At 46.1% G+C, this 23,180-nt stretch overlaps 1 protein-coding gene across 2 annotated transcripts in view; it reads right to left on the bottom strand.

Annotated features, from left to right (window-relative positions):
- Positions 1 to 4,795: 4,795 nt before the first annotated feature.
- PSAT1 (phosphoserine aminotransferase 1) overlaps positions 4,796 to 23,180 on the bottom strand; it is a 33,282-nt gene continuing 14,897 nt past the window's right edge. The window contains exons 7-10 of one of the 2 annotated variants that reach the window (XR_006966225.1): positions 17,545 to 17,673; positions 6,873 to 7,010; positions 5,734 to 5,928; positions 4,796 to 4,914 (exon numbers count right to left, since the gene is read on the bottom strand). Coding sequence is in view for 1 of the 2 variants with exons in the window: in XM_047102514.1 (XP_046958470.1) it covers positions 5,823 to 5,928; positions 6,873 to 7,010; positions 17,545 to 17,673 (373 nt within the window). In the remaining variant the exon portion in view is untranslated. Of the gene's footprint in view, positions 5,929 to 6,872; positions 7,011 to 17,544; positions 17,674 to 23,180 lie in introns of both variants that reach the window. The other variant, XM_047102514.1, reaches the window with a different exon arrangement.

Raw genomic sequence — 23,180 nt, 5'->3', positions numbered from 1 at the left:
TCAACCCCTGGACTTTCACCCTAAAGAAAGTGTATTTTTCAAGCGGGGGAAGGGAACAGGAAAAAATATTTAGCTGGCAGCAGCCTTCTACTCTGCTGAATAAGATCATTATTTTTCCTCCCAGAATGACCTATAACCTCTTATGTTTCTTACATTTCAGCTTCAAGTTTTATTTCTCAGTCATTTAAGATGCTTCCGGCTTTTTACCTGCCTAGATGGAAGCTGAGATTTTATTTTTCTCTTGGGGGCTCTTCTGCTAGGCCAGAGTCTTCAGAAGCAACCTTAACTTTAGGTTGTTATATGGTATCTTTCAAAGTATAATGAGGCTGTGTGGTTCATGATCCGGCTATTAGATTAAAGGTCTGTGTTGCCAAAGCCCTGTACTTCTAAAAATATTGAGATATAAACAAACTTGACTGGACAGAGAAGAAAAGTTCCACAAGTTGGCCCCTATATCCTGATAAGATTTTTTCCCCTTCTTTCCTGGTTCCCCAAAAAGCACACTTTACCCATACTATTCACATTTCCAAAATACATTTGTTACTCTTCAGGGCTCCTGGGATATATATCCCCAGCTGTTGGCTTCTGACTTGCCAGTATACTTTCTTTTGCACACCTTTGCTTATATTTTAGTGTTTTGTTTTGTTTTTCCCTTTGCGAGAGAGAGGAGTAGGTTGTAGAATTACTGGTGGAACATCAGCAATAAATCACTTTACCTTTTCCATCATGAAGAGCAGAATAGTCGAAATAACTCTCCATAAACTACTTACTAACCACAAAGGGACAAATGATAACTTGGCAGTGGAGAAACCTCATGGCACCACCTTAAGCAAGACACCGGTGAGGCAGATAGACAGCAGGTGCCTCTGGCGAGGACGCACGGAGGACATTGTATCACTTCTGCCAAAACAATCATGAGGAAACAGGACAAACTCAAACTGACACTATCATTTTACACTACACGCAGCTTACACTCTTCTCACTCAATAGCATGAAGAACAAAGAGGCCAGACCAAAGAACTGTTCCATATTTAACTGAAACAGACATGACAACTAAGTACAGTGCATGATTGTGGGCTGTTTCTCGGGCTAAAAGAAATAGCTATGAAGAATGTGACTAGAATAACTGGCAAAATTTGAAATATGGACTATGGATGAGTCAACGGTCTCAATGTTACATTTCTGATTCAGATCATCGCATTGTGGGGATAGAGAATGTTGCCGTTCTTAAGAAATCATCGCCAGTTGGAGGTAAAGGGGCACAATGTCTCCAATTTATCCTTAAATGGTTTGGGGAGGGGGGGGAATGTATCTATGGAGAGAGGGGGAATGACAAAGCAAATGAAGCTAAATGTTAATAATTGGTGAATCTAAGTAACACAAGAGTTCTTTGTACTAATCTTTCAACTTGACTGTTTGAAATTCTATCTATCTACATCTATACCTCTACAACTATATAGATATATAAAACAAACGACAAAATTCAAAATAAACTCATCACCCAGTGCAGCAACCTAAACTCCAGTCTATTTCTCAGGCACCATTAGGCAATCTGTATAGAAACAAGGATAGGATACCAACAGTGACCGGGTCAGCAGCTTCATTAATTATGGCCCTGTCTACATTTCTAGTACCACAAAGTATGTTTCATTTGAATAAAATGCATGGGACTTCCTTAAACTTAGTGCTAATTGCTAATATGCTTAAACACTCCAAGTACAAATTCCATACTTCCCCCAGTGGGGTCCAAGGTTGTCAATATTCTCATGCACTAAATACTATAGCCTAATTGCAGAACTTCTGTGCACGCAGAGTTTTTCTAATATGCCCAGGTCCCTATTTTCCTAGAAAATCCAATTTACATCTCTGGGATGTCAAATGCCACAAATACCATGCTGTTGTTTTTATCACATCAAATAAACTATTTTATCCTTTACCTTCTTAAGAAGAAATTCAATAAACCTTTGCTCACTGCTGGCTTTTCTACCTCTTCCCCAATATCTCTTTCTTTTATCAAGCTTTTCCATCCACTCTGGAATAATCCAGAGGTAATTAGAACTTCTTACCTTCTTTAGGCCCAAAAGGAGCCAATTTATCACAAACTGTCATGGATTCCAATTCTAAATTACCAAGAGTCCAATTACCGACAGAGGCAAGGAATCTTCTTTCCAATTAAAGTGATTGATTTCTTCCCAAACCCAGTAGCATTTCACTTTTTAATTATGTTCATTCTGATCAAATGTGAGAAAATTCTTCCTCATTTTATTTTCCTTCCAAAGAACACATTACAACAAACATTAATCATGAAGCCAGACCAGCTAATGCCTTCGGCAGAAATGAACATCTCATCTATCAGTGGGTCTCGTCCATTTCATGGGTCTTAGTGGCGCGTTCACCTCCAAAGGAGGTGGGGGCGAGAGAATTATCATTTGTTACATCGCATAGTTCACCAAAGGGCTTGTCAAACCTTCCAGGATCAGCTACATTGTGATGAAGCGGCATTGAACATTCAGATAAACATACAGTAGCAGGGGAATGAAGACTGGGACAGAACATGAATTTTGTTTCTCGTGCGAAGAACAGAACCACAGTGTTGGAGACCAAATAGTGTGCGGAGATAAACACGAAGAACATGGGAACGATTTTGTTTTTTCTCACTCAAGTGGCATTAGAATGATTTAGGTATGGGCAAGAATTTTGAAGGAGAAAAGTAAAACTCCAAGTTCAGTTTGGAGTGAGTAGACTTTGGAGCATCTGGAGGAATGTGAGGCCACTATGCCTTACAGATTGACCAAGGTCTGAAAGAAACTTGTTTTATCTGCTTTGCTTTTAATCTTAGAGGGAAGACCAGCCAGTTCTGGTTCCTGCAGCCTGCTGACCCGGGAGCCTGCATCCCCTTCCACCGCTCTCCACGTGCTAAGCAGGTTGGCATCAGTTCATTCACTTGAGACAATACAAAGGGCAAGGTTTTCACTGGACACACACCTCCCAGCAATCGGAGTCCCAACAAGTCGCTCCCCTTGGCACTCATACAATGCTGTTGTGACCATTTCCCAAAAGCGTTCACAGATTTAGAAGAATGGGTCTGGGAGCCCTCCAAGATTTTAAATCTCCCCATTCAACCGCACACCTATTGGATCAGCTTAGCGGAAAATGGATGTTGTACCCTAAGCTTTAAAAATAATCCATGTATGTAAGATTGTACCTTTGCCTTTACTCCAGGTTGTTTGTGAAACTCAGGAAGACCGATACGACCTTCATTAAGACTTTTCATTCCTTAAACAGACCGTTGTTGGGTCCCTCCTAAGGGGAAGGATGCCGGTGCTGGAAGTAGAGACAAGGCTCCTTCCACAGTGCTCTACGGGGAAAGGGAGATAAGCAGATGTCTCAGGAGAGAATGCAGGTGTGTGATGGGATAAAGGGTCACCCTTGTGAGAACAAAGGAAAGGAGCATTGTTCCAATGGAGGCACAAATAAGGCAGGAACTCTAGGCCATTGTGTATGTGTCACAGCGTGGGAGAACGAATGCACGGACCATTCCAAGAACCATAACTGTAAGAAAGACGAGGCCAGGCCAGATGCTGCAAAGTTACAACGCCAGACTGAGAACCCTGTTTTTTTTTTTTTTTTTTTACCTACCAGGGAGGAGCATGAGGGGAGGTAATACTCCAGCTGGCTGTGCAGGGGTGGGGGCTGGGAGAGAGGAGGCTGCAGAAGTAATCCGCCAAGGGCAGACAGCAGAGCAGGCCACAGCAACAGGAGTGGATAGAAGTGGCCATGAGGGGCACATGGGTGACTCTGTCAGTTGAGCATCTGACTTTGGCTCAGGTTGTGGTCTCACGGTTCGTGAGTTCAAACCCCACACTGGGCTCTCTGCTGTCAACCGGTTGGTGCAGAACCCACTTCGGATCCTGTGTCGCCCTCTCTCTGCCCCTCCCCCGCTCGCACTCTCTCAAAAAATAAAACATTAAAAAAAGAGAAGGAGTGGCATTTGGGAGACTCGGGATTTGTACAAACCACAGGAACTTACCGTCATGAAAGTATGAAGAAGGTGAGGCAGACGCTGAGCACTATTCCATGTGAATACCTGAGTGGCCTCCATGGGCTGGCTGGCTCTCACTATTTAAACATTTCTTATAGTTATTATTCATATCTTGCACTGAGCTCTCGTTTTAAGCTCTTAAACATCTCTGGGACAAGTGGGGGAATTATTTCAATCCTTCTTTTTACAGCTGAAAGAACTAAGACCAGGGAAGCTTAGCCCTGACCAGGGAACCTCAATAACCCAACCTATTGGTGCAGAGCTGGGATAAGAGATCAGGAGTCCCTATTACACAAACCAATGAGACATAGATCACTCAGAACAGTCCTGCTGGCATGTTTCCGCCCTCCATGTGACAGAGTTCATAGACCTTTATACCAAGAGCTGTGCTGTAAGGTGGTTTCCTGATAACGTCCATTCCAAAAGCCAACGGAAAGCCACCAGTGCATGGAATCATTAAAAAAACAAAAAAACAAAAAAACAAAAAAAACAAAAAAACGGACGCACCCAGGTCTCAGGTCTTACACCTACATACCATTGGTGGAACTAAATTACCCTCATCCGATGCTACTTTCACACACAAGTTTTTCCATCATAAATTTTTTAACAGAACAATGCGCCTAAAAAGCAGGTAAAGTGGGGGCGCCTGGCTGGCTCTCCGGGTTGTAAGTTTGAGCCCCAAGTTGGGGGGCTTGAAAAAAAATCAATAAATACAAAGCAGGTAAAGAAATTCACTGACAAAGGTTTAGATGTTTTAAGACTTTAATGTCCTCCACATAGTCATGAGAAAATACTGACAACGGATAAACAATAGGGGAAAAGACTCTTCAGCAAAGATCTTCCGGAACTCACAGCATCACTGGTCCAAGACTCTAAAGAGAACCGTCAAGTGAACAAAGGAGAAGGGAGTTTAACAGAGAATTTTAATTTAACAGCCTCCCTGAAAAATGAAGAGCAAAGCCACCAAGCAACCTTCTCTTCTCCCCACTAAAAGGAACGTAAAAGGGAATTTGGGAAATTTGAAATCTTGCAAAGCAGTTTTTTTAAGAGGGAAGAGAGAGGGGAGGGACATACCGTTGCAAGCATAACGCATACTATGTGAGATCGATGATTCTAAGGTCTCTACATGCATCACTAGGAACCATATTATTAGAAACATGTTGCATAGAATACAAACTATTGGGTATTAAAAAACACACCTTGCTATATAAACATACAGTATATCACTTTTATCTCTTTATGAGAATAACAGTATAAAGAAAGATCCCCAGTTTGCCTTTTAGCCTAGAACCCCTAAACACTCACTACCTGGTCAGTGTGGACTTGGAAGTAACAGGTGCAGAACCCAGGACACCCCTCTGTGTCATTCTGTAAAGGATCAAGATTCAGCACCTAGAGGTCCCCACCCAGCCTCCATGCCTTGTTTTTGTGTTTCCAGAAAAAGTAACTTCAATTTGCATAACTGAGTCCACAGGCAAGTTTGAATACTGAGATCTAGCCAGGAAAAGTAGCAGCAAGGACAAAATCAGCTGGAACTCACTAGGAAAGCAAAAGGTTTTTAAAATGCTTCCAGTTCAAGTCAGAATTAAGGTGGTGGCCGTTAAGTCTCCCCAGCTTTGCACAGCTGTGGACATGTTGCTGTTCTTTGAAAAACGAGATCTATGATAAGCATGTTCACCCGAGAAAAATACCGTGTCTGCTAAGTTTCCGTCGTCATTGCCGAGTTACTTTCAATTTTGTACACTGTTCAAGGGCAGAGTACACACTGGTTAAGATGTGTTCACAGCTGATGCATCTCCAGAAAGTTCTTCATGAAGGCAGCCAGCTTCTGCACATCCTCAATCGTGACGGCGTTATACAGAGACGCCCGGATGCCTCCCACAGACCTTGAGGGACCAAAGATGCCACCATGAAGAACAAAAGCATCCAATTTAGCATCAAGACAACCGTCTTTCCAGTTCCCAGTCACCGGCTCCTGAGACCGACGCAGCACCTGAGGCCAGCATGCCCAACCTGTCACCTGAAAGCCTCACAGATGGCCAGGAGCTTCAAACCTCTCATCATTAGGAAATTCTCCCAAATGCAGTGAAGGACCATCAGACTCACACATGACCTAGATTAACTCAGCTACCCATGGGCCTGCGGGGTAGGGAGGAGGGGGCTAGCAACCACTGCAGGACAGATGTCTCACCTCCCGTGTGGTGAGGACACATTTTTTTCATAGAGCATGCAGGACTTTCTGATGCCCAGCAGGAGCAAGAGTGATCCTTTCTCACCAGACATGAGACGGCAACCTCTGTACCATAAAGGTCATCTAACACATTTTTAAAAGTAATGTTGACAAAAGCCTGTAGAAGTGGCTCCACCATGCACCCAGCCAGGGAATCATGCTAAGGGCTCTATAAGCAAGAGGAGAGGGGCGTCTGGCTGGCTCAGCCAGTACAGCATGAGACTCTTGATCTCAGCATAGTGAATTCGAGCCCTGTGTTGGGTGTGGAGATCACTTAAAAATAAAATCTACGGGGTACCTGTGTGGCTCAGTTGGTGAAGCGTCCAACTTCAGCTCAGGTCATGATCTTCCCGTTTGTGAGTTTGAGCCCCGCATCCGGCTCTGTGCTGACAGCTCAGAGCCTAGAGCCTAGAGCCTGTTTCCGATTCTGTGTGTGTCTCTCTCTCTGCCCCTCCCCCACGCGTGCTCACTCTCTCTCTCTCTCTCTCTCAGAAATAATAAATGAATAAACTTAAAAAAATAAATAAAAATTTTCAAAAAAAAAAAAAAAAAGGAACATTACACCAGTGACCTGAGCTTTTGATCTGGAAGCATACTCACCTATGCCCTTTCAAGGAGATCATATTGAGTTCGAGAGCTTTATCGAGAAATCTTTTTTCTAAAGCATCATCTCCTTTGGCATTGCCAATGCGGAATGGAATATTCATCTTGCTTCTATTCTGGGGCTCCACCGGACATCTGAAAAGCATGTTTATTATTCCAGCTACTTTTCCAAAATGTGCGACAGCCATTAACAATCAACAGAAAAATTGTTTTAAACATTTTGTCATTACAATAGAAGATTTAAAAAGTCTGCCCCAGGACATTTTATAACTTTTACTTAAGGAGATCATTCTTGCATATGGAACAGTGAGTTAGCACTGCCTTGTATGACTTGTACTTACTTTCCATGAGCCTTAGTTTTCTCACCTAAATAATGGAAATAACACCTCCATTTCAGATTAGTTGTGATAGTTCAGTGGCACAACATACATGGAGCTTCCAACATATGGCAGCCACATGACAATGTGACATTGTTTCTCTACAAGGCTAGAGAGAAAAAATATGTCGGTCCTAAGAGTGGCTAAAAAACTTAATAATAATGAACAGCTTTTGAATCACTTGTCAACACTGATTGTCCCAAGCCGTGTGACCTTGAGTAAGTTACTAAACCTCTCTGTTGTGCCTCACTTTCCTCATTTATTGAATAGTGGGAAGAGTAATGGAACATACCTTCTAAGGTTGATGTGAGGATTGAGCCACGACTTATAGGGAGTTTTTGAGGTATATTGAGGTATATTTTTAAATGGCCACAAATTCTCTAGAGCTCTCCCAGCAAGAACGGGGTCTAGCTCTCCACACCTTTTGAATCTGGGCTGGCCTTGTGACTTGCTTTGACCAAGAGACTGCAACGGAAGTGGTGCTGTGCAGCTTGCAAGGGGAATGCGGCCTCCATAGCTGTCCTCTTAAAACATGGCCACCATATTAGCAAGCCTGAGCTAGCCTGCTGGAAAGAGGCCCAGGTAACAGCCAGCACCAACTCCTATACATGTGAGTGAGGTCATTGTAGACCACTGGCTCCAGGTGAATGACCAGATGACCTTGAATGAATACACGTCCCAAGTGAGAGTGGCCGAAGAACCACCCAGCTAAGCCCAGCCCAACCTACTGACCCAAAGTCATGAGCAAAGAAAATGGCCGTTGCTTTAACAACTGTCTTGCCTGGTCTGGGATGCCAAAACAGATAACTGATACAATCCAAAATAGTGCCTCGAACATATTAAACTATATAAGTATCAGTTAAATTCAACAAATTCATCTTTTTATTCCCAGCACCTTGCTCAAGACTCATACAAACTCTCAAAAATGAAATGATGTGTGAATTTTTATCTAGGAAAGTTTAGAAATTTGACTTCAGTTTCTGATTTGAAAAATAAGCAGCCAAGATTAAGTCCCATTGACAATCAAAGGAGACAAATGGAAGAGCTGACATCTAAACCCAGAATAAAAGAAGAGTCAAATATGTAATAACCCCTTCTCCATTTTCAAGCTCATCCTGTTTTGTTCTTACACTTCCACAGGGTGTGATTCATTAAAATTAAACAGCAAATAAAAGCAGTGTGAGGAGGCCCCTGTTAAAAGTTATGCTCTCCCCTAAGGGCACATACATAATTCCTGTTAAAGTTAATAAGAGTCAAGTGCACACCCACAGGCAGAAGAGACGCCAAGGAGGGAAACCAAATATCCGGTAATAGGCTTTGAGCCCGAATTCCACGCACCCCCCTTTCACTAGGTGGTAGGTTTCATGGCTGACATTTAAATTAAAAATTCATTGGCTACCCTCTTGATATTCTGCTGCCTCAGGCTCCCAACAGGAGGGTCCAATTATAGCACAAAGCACATCTAATTTAAGAAGAGAAAAATATTAAAAGGAGGAAGAATGAAATATCTTATTTACAGTTCACCCCCACCCCAAATCTACCCCATTCTATTGTGAAAGCAGATGGCAGCAGGAGAGCCATGCATTGGCACACAAGTCGTTCCCTCGAGCCCAAGAGGGTCTCTGGCGTAAGGCTCAAGAAGGGAAGCAAAGATTAAAGGGGATTCACTGCCCCCATCTGGTGTGATGGCCGTATAGGGAATTAAAAAGAACAATGGCTCGCAGAGGAGAACAGAGTGGGAACACCAGAAGGTGGAGAGACCTGCTAGAAAGCTCTTACAAAGAGGTTTCCTGCTTGGAAGAATGAGGGCCTGTGACTAAGGCAGGGGCACTGGGGAGCCTCAAGCATGGGGGGTAAACTCAAATGCCAACAGGGGCCCCGCTGTCATATAAATGAGAACAGGTCCATAGCTCACACCAGCACAAACTCCCTTTGTTACCTAACAAATGTGACTGCCCTGTTCTTTGCCTCCCCAGGGAAATATGCTCCTTCTTCTTCTTGAAACACATGGTCCTCCTGACCGAAGTCCCCCCCACCAGCCCCACTCCACTGTCAGGGACACATGGGTTATGAAATAAGAAATCTGGAGTCGGTTGAGCGTCCAGCTTTGGCTCAGGTCATGATCTCACGGTTCATGGGTTCAAGCTCTGGTCAGGTTCTGTGCTGACAGCTCAGAGTCTGGAGCCTACTTCGGATTCTGTGTCTCTCTCTCTCTCTCCTGCCTCTCCCCCAATCATGTTCTGTCTCTCTCAAAAATAAACACAAAAAAATTAAAAAATGAAGAAATCTGGATTTTTAAAGATCTTCCCGTATTCCGATATCGGCTTAAGTTGTGTTTTAAACACTCTGCGAGGTGCCCCTGGGTGGCTCAGTCGGTTGGGCCTCCGACTCTTAATTTCGGCTCAGGTCATGATCTCGCAGTTTTAGGAGTTGGAGCCCCGCGTGGGCTCTGCACTGGCGACACAGAGCCTGCCTGAGATTCTCCTTCTTTCCCTGTCCCTCCCCCGCTCATGCTCTCTCCTTCTGTCAAAAATAGTAAAATTAAAATTAAATTAAAATAAAATAAAATAAAGTAAAATAAACGCTCTGTGAGCTTTACAAAGCATTGTTGTGGGCTGCACTTGGCCACTGCTCCCCCGTGTGCAATCTGGGGAGTTACTACTGAATTTCGGAAGCTAGCAGAAGGTGTCAAGGCTGAGAGAGCTAGGGTGGGTCCTGGTAGGCAGGGTGTAATCAGCCGGGTAATCCCAGGACTACAAAGATTTAAGGAGAAACTCTAAGCAGTGCTTCCCACTATGTCTATGGTAAAAGTGCATGTGGGAGGGATTACTGAAAAAGCAGTTCCATGGCCTGATAAATTTAGCAAATCCTGCAGTCACAGGGTTAAACCAGTTTCTTGACTCCTACTAAACTTTCCGGAGCCTGTCATGAATTTCATATGAATTTTAAGCTCCCCGCATGATCAGTTCCTATAGGGATACAGTTTTCCTCAAATGCATGCGGCTGAGAAACCCTTTGGGTCTCTGGGATTAGAGCTCCAGAATGACCCCTAAGGAACATAAGGACTTCTCAAGGTTCCGGAGCGGACCAGGTGGGGCAAAGGCACTGCTTCAGCAATCACCCACCTCACAGAGGGGGTGAGGGTTGGCAGGGCACAGGACGTGAGCTTCAGCGATGTCCTTCTATGAGGAAGCTCAGAAGCACAGGGAGCAAGGAAAAGAACGCACCCGGTGGGACAGAAGCCTGCAGAACACCATCACGAGGCCTCTCTTTACTGCCAGATTTTTTAAATGAAGCTAACTTTAGGGGCGCCTGGGTAGCTCAATCAGTTAAGCTTCCCGACTCTTGATTTTGGCTCAGGTTGTGATCTCATGGTTAGTGGGATCGAGACCTAAGCTGGGCTCTGCACTGGAGCCTGTTTAGGATTCTCTCTCCCTCTCTCTCTGCACCTCCCCCACTCAGCCTTGCTCTCTCTCTCCCTCCCTGTCTCTCAAAATAAACATTATTTTAAAGTTAATTTTAAATTTCTATACAACTTATGAAAATCTAGAGTCAAAATGCAGACATCTACCATCCCCTTCCCCGAGACGGCTACCATCAGTAACCTGGTGTGCATTCCTCAGCATCTTTTTAAACATACAAATGTGTGTGCAGACATGTATATGTACGTTGATATGTGTATATACATACCTATGCAGGGCTTACAAATATACATGTTGTGGTTTTCTAAGTGAAATAATACATGCATCGTCCTTTCCTACACTTACTTTTTTCTTCTATCCCAATGACAGAACGTGGCCAGCCTCCCACGTCTGTTCACACAGACCTCCCTCACCCTTCTCACCGCACTCGTTACCCGATTAGGATGGACCCTAACTTCTTTCGTCACACCCCTCTTGCTGGGCATGCTGGTTGTCTACAGATCTTCACCTAACAGCACTGGACTTGCAGGGACCAAATTAGGCATGTATCTGTATCCACAATTAGGCACACCTCTGTATCCACAAAGAGAAAGGACACAGGCATCTACTTAGACGTAAAACTCCTTGGGCAGAGAGCGAGAGTTTTGAATTCTGATGGGTGATGCAAACGTCACTCCAGAAATATCCAAATTTATACTTGACACACCAAGTGCGTTCCCTTGCCTGACGTTATCAATCTTTTTAATTTCTGCTGATCAGAGGGGAAAAACAAAATCTCCTGATTATAATCTGCATTTCTTAAGGAGGTTGGCATTCATTGCCTATTAGCCAGCTGGGTTTCTTCTGGGTCACTGGCTCAAACCATTAGCAACCACCCCATTTGTATTTGGTTATCGTTTTCCACTTGTGGGCTCTTGCCAAGGATAGTCACTTATATCTTTTGCTACTGCACATCTTTTCTCATGTCTGTCATTTGTTTTTGTTTTCACTCTATTTGTGATGTCATGAGCTGTGTAAATTTTAAAGATTTTCACGTAATTAAGTGTCTTTTATTTCATGGCTTCTGAGTTTTATGGCTTGTTTAGAAAGACCTTCTATACTCCCTATACTTAAACTCTCTCCTATATTTTCTTTTGGTATTTTTATTTCAGTTTCTTGCATTTAGATCTTTTGACTAATTAGAACTTGTTTTTGAGCATGGCATGATGCAAATATCTAACTCTACAATTTGTCTAAATGGATTACAATGCTTCAAATATCAAAACTTTAGAAAGTTTCGAACATTCTTCTCTAATTGAAAATGCAATTCTCAAGTAGGAGCACCTGGGTGGCTCAGTTGGTTAAGCTTCCGACTTTGGCTCAGGTCATGATCTCACAGTTCTTGAGTTGAAGCCCTACATCTGGCTCTGTGCTAACAGTGTGGAGCCTACTTAGGATTCTCTCTCATTCTCTCTCTCTCTCTCTCTCTCTCTCTCTCTCTCTCTCTCTCAAAATTCATTAATTAATTAATTTTAAAAAATAAAATGCAATTCTCAAGCAAACATGGACAGCTTCTGGCCTTGGCTCTTCCACGGACAGTAATACTGTCTGTCCCTACCACTGCCACACTACGTTAACATGGATGAGTTTTAGGAGACTGTACATTAACATTACATTTGATTAATGTAAGTATGTTATTTTTTAAAATTTGCAGCGATCCTTTTGCATTAACTTGCCCAGATGAGCATCTGGATTTACTTGTAGATATGTTATCATTTTTGTGGCTACTACAAATGGGATCTTTTTACTTCATCACGCTTTTCATTGTTATTTCTGGAGTACAGCAAAGTAATCAACATTTACATATTTAGCTGTAACTAATCACAATTCTGACCTTGATCATTTCTAAGGTTTTCCACTGATCCCTGCATTACGAATAGAGAGTCACAGTCTATGAGTTTTGTAGTTTGCCTAGTGTAGTAGTTAAGGACCCTGGCCCCAGCGCCCCTGGGGTCCTTAATGTGCATATCCTCAAGTGCATATCCTGGCTTGCTCCCGCTTCCCAGCCGCCACCTTCACCTTCACCTGTCTGTGCCTCTGGAAAACAGGCTTACTGTCTGCTTCATGGGGCTGTGCTGTCATAAAATGTGTACCTTAAAGCACCAGGGCTCTGCCTGCTTTGTTCTATGCAAGTGTTATCACTAGACCCATCCATGCTCCCCTCTTTCCTAAGGTCTGATCCCCAAAAGAAGGTAACAAGAAAGGGGACCTCAGGTCTGGATACAGATGCCTTCACTTGGACATCTTTATAATATCAAAATTAGTATCTAATATATAGTGAGCACTGTGTGTCAGGACCATTCTAAGGGCTTCCCATAGTAACACAAAATAATAATATTAGGAACTAACATTTTTTAATTTATTTTTTATTTTTTTAATGTTTACTTATTTACTTTTGAGAGAGAGAGAAAGAGAGCAGAAGCAGAGGAGGGACAGAGGTAGACAGGGAGACACAGAATCCGAAGCAGGCTCCAGGCTCTGAGCTGTCAGCACAGAGCCCAACACAGGGCTCAAACTCATGAACAGTGAGATCACGACCTGGGCCGAAATAGGATGCTTAACTGACTGAGCCACCCAGGCGCCCCAGGAACTAACTCTTAAGGAATTTTCCCTAGGTGCCAAGTACTTCTTCCAGGGCTTTCTATAAGGTCACCCATGCTAGAACCCTTCTTCTGAACCCTTGTTATATATTCTTTATTCACATGGATTTTCATTTACTTCTCACAACAGTCATAAGAAGTATGTACCATTAGGGCACCTGGGAGACTCAGTTGGTTAAGTGTCCAACTCTTGGTTTGGGCTCAGGTCACAATCTCACGGTTTCAAGAGTTTGAATCCCATGTCAGGTTCTGCACTGACAGTGCGGAGCCTGCTTGGGATTCTCTCTCTCCCTCTCTCTGCCCCTCCCCCACTGCACTGTCTCTGTCTCTCTCAAAATAAACAAACTAAAAAAAAAAGTATACCATCATTACACCCAATGTACAGATAAGGAGACAGAGTCTGGAGCAGTTAGGTCATTTGCTAATAAGTGGCAAAGAGGGGTTCACTGTCCACATGGGCTCAAGTCAGCGTCAACCAGCACCATGTGGATGGTTAGACTATGTAATGAACTCAGGGACTTCAAAGGCTGACTTTTCTAGTGTCAAAGTCCATGCCAGGGTCACTGGCAGAGCTGGTACAACCCCCTAGAAACTGCCCAGAACCATGTTCAGTAATGGGCTGCCTTATGAGTTGGGGGAAGCCAAAGCGGAGGGGGGAACAAAAATAAGGAGCTAGAGGTGGTGGTAAGTGACAAAGTCTAATTCTAGGCTATTTGGTATCCTTCTTTAAAATTGCTCACCTCCCTCGGGGGCCATATGTCTATAGCTGAAAAGACAAGCAAAGAAGTTCCTGAAAGTCCAAGTGAATACAGGAAGAGCTAGTAAGCACCCACTGCAAACACTGAGCGGGGAGCAAGCAAAAGGCCGCTTGACTCCAGTAACAGGGTCCCACAAGAACGTCAGGCGCCAGGATGACATTTTCTGGGCAGGCAGCCCAGGGCGGATGGAAGTTCCCAGAAAGAGGTTTACTCTGAAGATGAAAATTCCGGGTCAAGGTTGTGCATAAGTAAATGAAAAGTGTTAGGTGGGAAAGTGACCTGATTCCTCAGGAAACAACCCGCGTGCCATGTTGGCTTCAGCAGGCTGTCTTCTGGGAAATGCCAGGCTGCGTGCTTGGAGTATAAGAACCTTGGGGGAAAAAGGAATTCTGGGGTTTCTCAGTGTTTCTCTCCTATGCCTTGTTTTGCTTCTAATTCTCTGGATTCTTCCAGAGGCATTATCATTCTTTCTGTCTTCTCATTTCATGCCTACACATCTCCTTAGAAATAAATGGAGCCAAAAGCTAATAGAAAATTTGGTCTCCCCTCCACAACAGCCAAGTGCTTTCACTCACATTTAGGTTCTGAGCACTGTGGGGGTCAGGAAAGATACCTTATTCTTCTGTGTATCCCAGGGCCTAGAACAAGGTTAGCCCAGAGAAGTGCTCAGGAAAATTTACTGGATGGATGGACGGATGGATGAGCGGGCATGTGGGTCATGATGGGATGGATGGATGGACGGATGTGTGTGGATGGATGATGGATGGATGGATGGATGGATGGATGGATGGACAGGTGTGTGGATGGATGATGGATGGATGGACGGATGGGCATGTGGGTCATGATGGGATGGATGGATGGATGGATGGATGGACAGGTGTGTGGATGGATGATGGATGGATGGACGGATGGGCATGTGGGTCATGATGGGATGGATGGATGGATGGATGGATGGATGGATGGGTTGGTGGGTGGACAGATGGGTGGTTAGAAGGGTAGGTGGGGGGGGTAGATGTGTGGATAGGTGGATAGGTGGATGTGTGGAAGACTAAACAGGTGGACTAAGTGTGTCTTCAGACCTTTCCAGACCTTCTTTCTCATTCCAGCACAACCATCCCCTCTAGGCAACCCACTCTTAGCTCCCCAAACACAATGTACTTTCTCCCCTCAGTACCTTTGCGGGGCTGGGCCCTGCCTTCCTAAAAATTCCTAAAAGTACTTTTGCCCTCCTCTGACTAACTCTACTCATGCCCAAGGTGCAATCAAGCTCATTCAAACCCCCCCCCCCCAACACCTGCAGGCAAAGCATTACCATCTTACTGCTCCAAGCTTATAGTAACTATCACTGAGCCCTTGGCTGTGAACTCCTCGGATCATCTACCAAGCCCCCAGTCTGTACTTGGCTGTTGTGCAGAACCAGAGTAGACAGAAAGCACAACGTGCACACCTCTCCCCAGACCACATGTGGGGGAGAAACCTAAAGGCTAAGGCGTCCATCCAAACCCAACTCCCCCAGGGCCTGTGGCTAGAGGGTCACTGCATGCCAAGAACTCACAGGAACAAGCCAAAAGCATTTTAAGGACAGAGGGAGCAGTAGCACGCTGCTTTATCCTACCTACTCCACAAGTACACCCCCACCCACCACCCATGGGTGGTCAGGGAGAAGTATTAAAAGTTAGGCCTAAAGCATCGTCTTGTCCATCTGTCGTGGCACACTGAATTCTCAAAGAAGAGTATACATTCTCTAGTTCCTATCAGTCAGTTACTATCATGGAACCCAAAGAGTAACAGTCACTGAGGAGGTCTCAGGCTTGGTAAATGAGTATGTGTTTATGTATATGCATACAAATGTGTACACACAAACATACATGTATGTGTGTACATGTACATACACGCAGCATAAAGTCTCCTACACCTGTATGCCACCTGGAAGGGGGGGGGGTGGACGCAAACGAAAACACCATCTATTAAGCTCCCTGTGTGCCAGGCACTGTGCTAGGTGCTTCACATTCAGCATTCTGGTGAGAGGTCTATGGTAGGGGACTGGATAGTGGCCCCCCAAAAGGTAGATCCATGTCCTAACCCCTGGAAAAAGGGTCTTTGAGGATGTAATTAAGTTAACGGTCTCTAGGTGACAGAAAGCATCTGGGATTATCTGGGTAGGCCCCAAATCCAGCAACCAGAAGCGAGGACACACCACAAAGGTGAGGTCAGAGACTGGGGTGATGCACCATAGGCCACGGAATGCCTGCAGCCACAAAGAATGGTTCTTCCCTGGAGTCTCTGGGGGGAGCAAAGCCTTCCTGATACCTTGCACCTCAGGCCTCCAGAACATGGAGAATGGATTTCTGTTGCATTAAGCCATCGAGTTAGTGAATCTTTGTTCCAGCACTTCTAGGAGACGAATACAAGGCCCACACGTTTTCTCTGTCCCTCACAGGAGCGGGTCCAGTAGTCAACACACATTCATGAATCTTCTGGTCACCAAAATGTTTTTTTGGTTTTTTAAATTTGTTGTTTGTTTTGTTTTTTGAGAGAGAGACAGAGTGCAAGTGAGGGAGGGGCAGAGAAAGAGGGAGACAGAATCTGAAGCAGGCTCCAGGCTCTGAGCTGTCAGCACAGAGCCCGATGCGGGGCTCAAACCCACAAACCGTGAGATCATGACCTGAGCTGAAGTCGGTGCTCAACCGACTAAGCCACCCAAGCTCCTCAGTCACAAAAATGTTTAACTAGAAGTCTCCTCATTCACAGACTGCAGGCCCGGGATTGGAATATGTGTCCTATAATAACGGAAGCAGTGAACTTCTAAAAAGGTAGGCGACCCGGCTGAGGGGATCAGGAGTAGGTGTTTATACCAAGGGCCTCCAGTGGAGTCCCTACATAAAGGGGAGCGCTTCCAGCAAATCTGCGTGATTTTTCCCAAGGGATGTACCAAGGATGCAGACAGTGGGAGAAGGGGTCTGCCCCAGGAAGAACTGAGACTCTTCCCCAGGAGAGATCTTTGGTGTGAGAAACATCACCACCCCCCGGGAAATAGGTCCCTAGGCCTGGGATTCCGCAGGTGGGGCTGTACAAGGGGAGAACCCACCTGCCTCCAACTGCTGGGGCCCATGACCACCCAGCTCACTGGCACTTCAACATCAAGAAAGGGAAACGTGTCCATTTCTCAAAGGCACACGTCATATACACGTGTGAAAATTCACAAGAGGCAAGGAGCACCCGGGTGGCTCAGTCAGTTTGGCGTCCGACTCCAGCTCAGGTCACAGTCTCACGACTCCATGAGTTTGAGCCCCACATCGGGCTCGCTGCCATCAGCACAGAGCCCACTCTGGATCCTCTGTTCCCCTCTCTCTCTGCCCCTCCCCCTCTTGCATGCTCTCAAAAATAAATGAAACCTTTTAATTAATTAATTAATTAATTAAAGAAAATAAATTCACAAGAGGCAAGATGTGAGAGAAAGTCCATCAACTTACACGTAGAATCCTTGCGAATTATCAATGATGTCATAAATCATCTGCGATTTGACGGAGCTGAGGTTCTCCATGGCTGCTGCACCGCCGTTGTTCTTGATCCACTCCAGGACCAAGCCCATGACATAGATGCTGAAATAAAGATTAAAAACAAAGAAAATCCATCTAGTTCAGCTTTGCAAAGGTGGAAAGACATTCAAGCCAACTGTTGTTTTGCGGCAAGCATCCTCCCCACCCCCACCCAGTTAACCCTTCACTTCCTACACTCACAGAGCCCATACTTCCCATAATTTGTACCATTCAATCCTTTATTTTGTATTTCTCTGGGCCCACGATCTGGACTCTATGGTTATGAAAGACCTGAAGCACAGTGTTCACTTTCTCTACAGCAGAGCCCTCATCGGGGGCCCGGGGCCCCCACCTGGAGGGAGAAGTGTGGTATGGCACTAGGAGCAGGGGCTCCGAGTCAGTCTTGACTCTGGTCCCACTGCTGCCACTAAGACTACCCAGGATTAGTCACCTTGGAAATCCAAACCCTGGCTTTCCCATCTGGAAAGAGGGATACCTACCACCCTATGCTGGACACCTGGCATTTCAGCTGTCCCAATCTTCCTAACCCCACGCCCACCCAACGGGCAGACCCAGCAGGGTCCCTTGTCCTCTGGTCTCAGAGCTGGGCAGGGGACCTAACGGGGCCGATCAGAGCCCTCCCTGGGATTCTCTGACCTGGGAGTGAGGCCAAAGAGGCAGACCTAGCGCTGGTCAAAGTGTGAGACTTGAGTAAGAACATGTGACAGAGACTCATCTGCTTTCCAGCAGAAAGAAGCAAGGATCAGAAACGGAGAGCAAGTGGGGTGGGATGTGTGTCCCTGGTTCCAGGAGGAGCCACTGCACCCCAGCCCCTCCTGGAGCTTGGCAGTGTTCCTCTCTGAGCCAAAATGTCAGCTCGGCCACCTGTGAGACATCGGGGCTCGAGGGGACCTTAGGAGACAGATCGGGTGAAGTGCTTAGTGCAGCGTCTGGCACGTGGCAGGTAGGTGACACAAGTGTAGTCAACAGCATCTTCATTACGAAGTGCTCATAACTGCACTGAACACACATGTTGAAGAGCAGTGGATGGTTTCCCAGTGGCCTTCTGAAAGCCCATCTCTCTCTTTTTTTTAAGTTTATTTATTTTGAGAGAGAGAGTGTGTGTGTGCACCAGAGGAGGTGCAGAGAGAGAGAGAGAGAGAGAGAGAAAGAATCTCAAGCAGGCTCCGTGCCTGAGCCACCCAGGCCCTGAAAGCCACCCTGAAAGCCCATCTCTTAAAGGAGCAAACAGCTCCGTGTGCACCTCACTGGAAGTTTGTGGGGGCAGGAGCACAGGTCTCCAAGGGAAGAGATACCATCTACTTGAGCTGGGAATATGCAGATCAGCTCTCGGCTGTGCACTCTCCAGGAGTGGAAAAGAGGTCCCCACCAGGGATCTGTGCAAACCAAGTGGCCAGGAGTCAATGCCCAGCAAAGATCTGGGGTGCTAACCCCTGGACAAGAGCTGCCTCGTTCATTAACACCACGGGTCTGTTACCACCGTGACAGGTTGAAGAGGGAGATCACTGGATCTGGAAAGCACTCTAATGGCCAGAAGCTTGTCCCAGAGGAAGCCCAAGGCACTAACTGGCTCATTCACTGTGTCAACCTGGTAGGTAGAGGACCCCAGTGTTTCCATCCCCAGAAGTTAGCAGAAGCCAATGCTGGGCTGCTCAGTAGGCAGTGGGCAGACAGCAGCCTGCACCCACAGACATGTAATAGCCTCTCCAGAAGCTTCCCCAGCTTGAGGAATGAGAAACAGTAGCTAGTGGCAAAAAGGGAAGAGAGAATAGAGTGGAGAACAGCCCCTGAGTAATTTAGAGCCTCAGCTGCAGCTCTGTGGATAATGACTGAGAAAGCAGAGGGACAAAGTGGAAAGAAGAAAGGCAGAGGAGTGTATTCCAACATCTATTATGGGGCCAGGCAGCCTGCTAGTTGTTCCTTCTTTTCTTGATCACAATAATCCTGAGGTCAGAGCTACCATCATCCCATCTTACAGATGAGGAAACTGACGTTTGGGGAATTTAATTTGGCTAATGTCACCCATGCAGTGGCTGATAAAGCCAGGATTGCAACCCTGCCTAGTCAGACTCCAAAGCCTGGGCTTTTTTCGCAGTAACCAAGGCATCTGGTTTCGTAGGGGCTCCAGGACCCTCAGCCACTACCTCACCGGCTAGTGGGGCAGCCAGGCTGGCACCAAAGCTCAGACACAGCTGCCCGTGCGGCTGCTAGAGCAGCTTCACAGCACACCTGTGTGGATGTGTGTGTGTTCCAGATAGGACGCTGCCCGCCTCCCTCTCTCTCCGGAAAAAAAAAGGGGGGCGCCTGGGTGGCTCAGCCAGTTGAGCAGCCGACTTTGGCTCAGATCATGGTCTCACGGTTTGTGAGTTCGAGCCCCACATCGGGCTCGCTGCTGACAGCACGAAGCCCACTTCGGATCCTCTGTCCCTTTCTCTCTCTGCCTCCCCCCCCCCAACCCCGCCCCGGCTCGCTCTCTCTCAAAAACAATAATATAAACATTAAAAAAAAACACAGATATGACAATGCCCACCCACTCCTCTGTTCGGTGACCCGCTCTAGAACTCCCTTCTAACCCCAAACTCACTCTCCCACGAACCACAGAAGCACACCCCACCCCATGACCCAGGCAAAGCCACTGGTGCCTATTCACTGACCGTACCCTTCCAAGGCCACATTTCGCTTTCACCTATAGCTTTGTTATCCTAGCGTTCCCTAGCTGCTTTCTTGCTACTCAAATCCAAGGCTGCATGCAGCAAGGTCCACAGTCCCAGCCAGTTCTTGGCACCAACACACTGCCCTCTCCGTAGCTGTCATGCTCAGACTCAGTGCTAATCTTAATGGGATCTGAGCAGGCGCTCGGCAGAAAGCCCTCCCATCTTCCATGCTGTCCCAGAACCGGCACCTGGAGCCTCGCCTATGAAGCCTCAGGATGAGGCAGACCGCTCGGAAGGAAGCGGGTTCTCCCTGTGGCTTCCAATTCATTATCAACTCAAGCTTCTAGCCCCACACAATCCAAACTCTTCAAACTATAGGGACCCTAAATGTTCGGTCTCAATTCTCCCCATTAACCAATTTAACATGCCTGATTCATGCCTTCACTTCTAAAATGCCACCTGCATCACACAGCATAGGTTTACCATCGAAGCTTGTCTATTAAGTTACTAAATAAATCACAGTAGATCCATTCTGTGGAATACCACTGGAACACCATACAGCAATTCAAAGAGGGAGGGGAAGGCAGGTATTTGAGCTTATATCGCATAGCATAGTGTTCGTGGCAGATTGTGGGGTAGAAAAAAAATTCACAGAATAGTCTACAGGGTAAAGTCCCACTCACATAACTAAATACAGCTCTGTATATCTGCATATGCCCAGTTAAGGGTCTGTCGGGACCCACAACGAGCAGTGAATAGTGGTTACCCCGGCCGGTTCTGCTCACTTCAGAAATCTTTGCTAGGAACACGTTAGGTGGTTCAGTTGGTCAAGTGGCCAACTCTTGATTTCGGCTCAGGTCATGATCTCAGTTTGTGGGTTCAAGCTTCGCACTGGGCTCTGCACTTACAGCGTGGAGCCTGCTTGGGATTCTCTCCGTCTCTCCCTTCCTCTCTCTCTTTGCCTGCCCCCCCCCGCCCCGACGCCCTTTACCCGATCTGAAAATAAATTAACTTAAAAAAATAAAATTATTTAAAAAAAAGAATACATGTTAACTTTTTAAAGCAATACAAATACTCTCTGTGCACTAAGGCTTAGAAAAGCACACCAGAAATCCTCAGAAAAACTCTCCCTGGCTGTTTGTTCTGAAGATTCTAACTGCAGAAACTCATCTGCTTCTGGGGCTCATGAGGAGCAAGGCTAAGGCCCTGGGCAGGCCCTCACTCCTACTCTGGTAAGAGAGGCGGCCTTGATTAACGGGGTTATTTTCTTATTAGTTACTTTACCTCATACTACAGAGAAAAAACAAATATATACTTACAGGGTCAGAGAACTATTTGTGGGTACAGAGGGAAGTGTGTGTACCGTCTTGCCTGTGCATTCACTGGGCTTAGTGTGATGTATTAAAGGGTTAAAACAGAAGGCCCACGCGATCCTTTATTCCACCCTAATTCACAGCTCAGGGCTACAGGCAACTATGTGAAGCGTTACTCAGCCCAGTTCACACAAAATGCCCAGAGCCAATGGTCATTCAGCTCTGATTTTAAAAGGAAAAAAAAAAAAAAAAAGGCTTCTTTTCAAACAACTTGGGGCCTTTTCAAGGACTTCCGTGTGATTCAAAGCTCAGGAGTCTTCTGCCTGTCTTATCGGCTCACATTCAAGGATCGGGGAGGGCATCTGGCACAAATCTTATCTCTAACTTGGGGTTTGTTCTCACTGCGCGAGCTAAAATTTTCTAACCTTGAAGGTTGTAAGTACCAACAAATGAACTAAGTTGGTTTTCCAAGCCATAGATTTACGGTAATTGGTCAATTGAACAGACTTTTATTTCTCTCCTGTTCTCTTCTTTCAGGGTAAGAGAAAGGACGGCAACTTCCAGGGGGTCTTGGTCAGAACACATTTGAAACCGGTCTTTCTCTGCTACGTTTACACTATTCTAATCGAGTATTAATGATTCTGCCCCTCGATGGTCTCAGCACTGTTCTGATCTGCCCAGAGGGAAAAGTTTTGCCCCTTTTCTGCCCTTGTTTCTGGTTCAGCCCCCTCTCCTGAGGCAGGAAAGCTCTGGGGAGGCAGGGACGGCCCTCCTCCACCCAATGTAACCCTCCTCCAGGTGACCAGGTGACCAGCTGAGGTGACCAGCTGAGCTGACTGGTCAAGGCCCAGGCTGAGGCCTGCTTGGAGCTGGTAGGGGAGGGACCCTACATGAGAGTCACTGAAGAGTCCTTCTCTGTGTCTCTGGGTCTGACTCCACACACTGTTGTCTCCTATCATTTTGTCATATTTATTAGACAGACTGACCTGCTTTCTCACTGTTCCCACTGACTTTTCACCCTAATGTTAACAAACAAACAGCATTTTAACATATTCATTGTATGTTTTAGAATTTGCTTCTGGTAACTCTTAGTTACCAGAGAAGGTGCCAGAGAGTGTGCCCCCCCCCGCCCCCCCCCTCCCCCCCCCCCCACCCCTCCGGGCTGTGCTGTGATCTGAACTTGCCAGCTTTCAGACCACATTTCAGGACAGTGTTCCCCCCACCTCCTCCTGGAGCCCACGGTGGTCTCTGTCTCACCCTGAAAGACCCACCTGATGGCGAGCCAGGCCTTGGCCCCACCTTGTAACAGGGAAGACAAACACCACCTGTCACTGTGCAGCCTGGCACCTAAGCCCCTTCCCCAGGCTCCCCTGCACCTGCATCCTCACCACTCGGCACTTCCAACTTGTTTCCAACTTGGCCAGTGATCACTGGCGCCTGGAGCTGCCTGGAACCCCAGAAATAGGACCGATGGACAAGAGATTCAGCCCCACTGTCCCCACCCTTAACAGGCAATTGAGAAACATTTTCAACCAGGGTGAAACAGAGTGGGGTTTAGAAGTGACCAGGACAGTAACCACTA

Source organism: Lynx rufus, unplaced genomic scaffold, assembly GCF_022079265.1.
Source record: "Lynx rufus isolate CCGP_SWC_20201006 ecotype Redwood Valley unplaced genomic scaffold, mLynRuf1.p SCAF_10, whole genome shotgun sequence".
Taxonomy (NCBI): Eukaryota; Metazoa; Chordata; class Mammalia; order Carnivora; family Felidae; genus Lynx; species Lynx rufus.
Note: the sequence above shows the minus strand (reverse complement) of the source record. Positions and strands in the feature narration are given on the sequence as shown.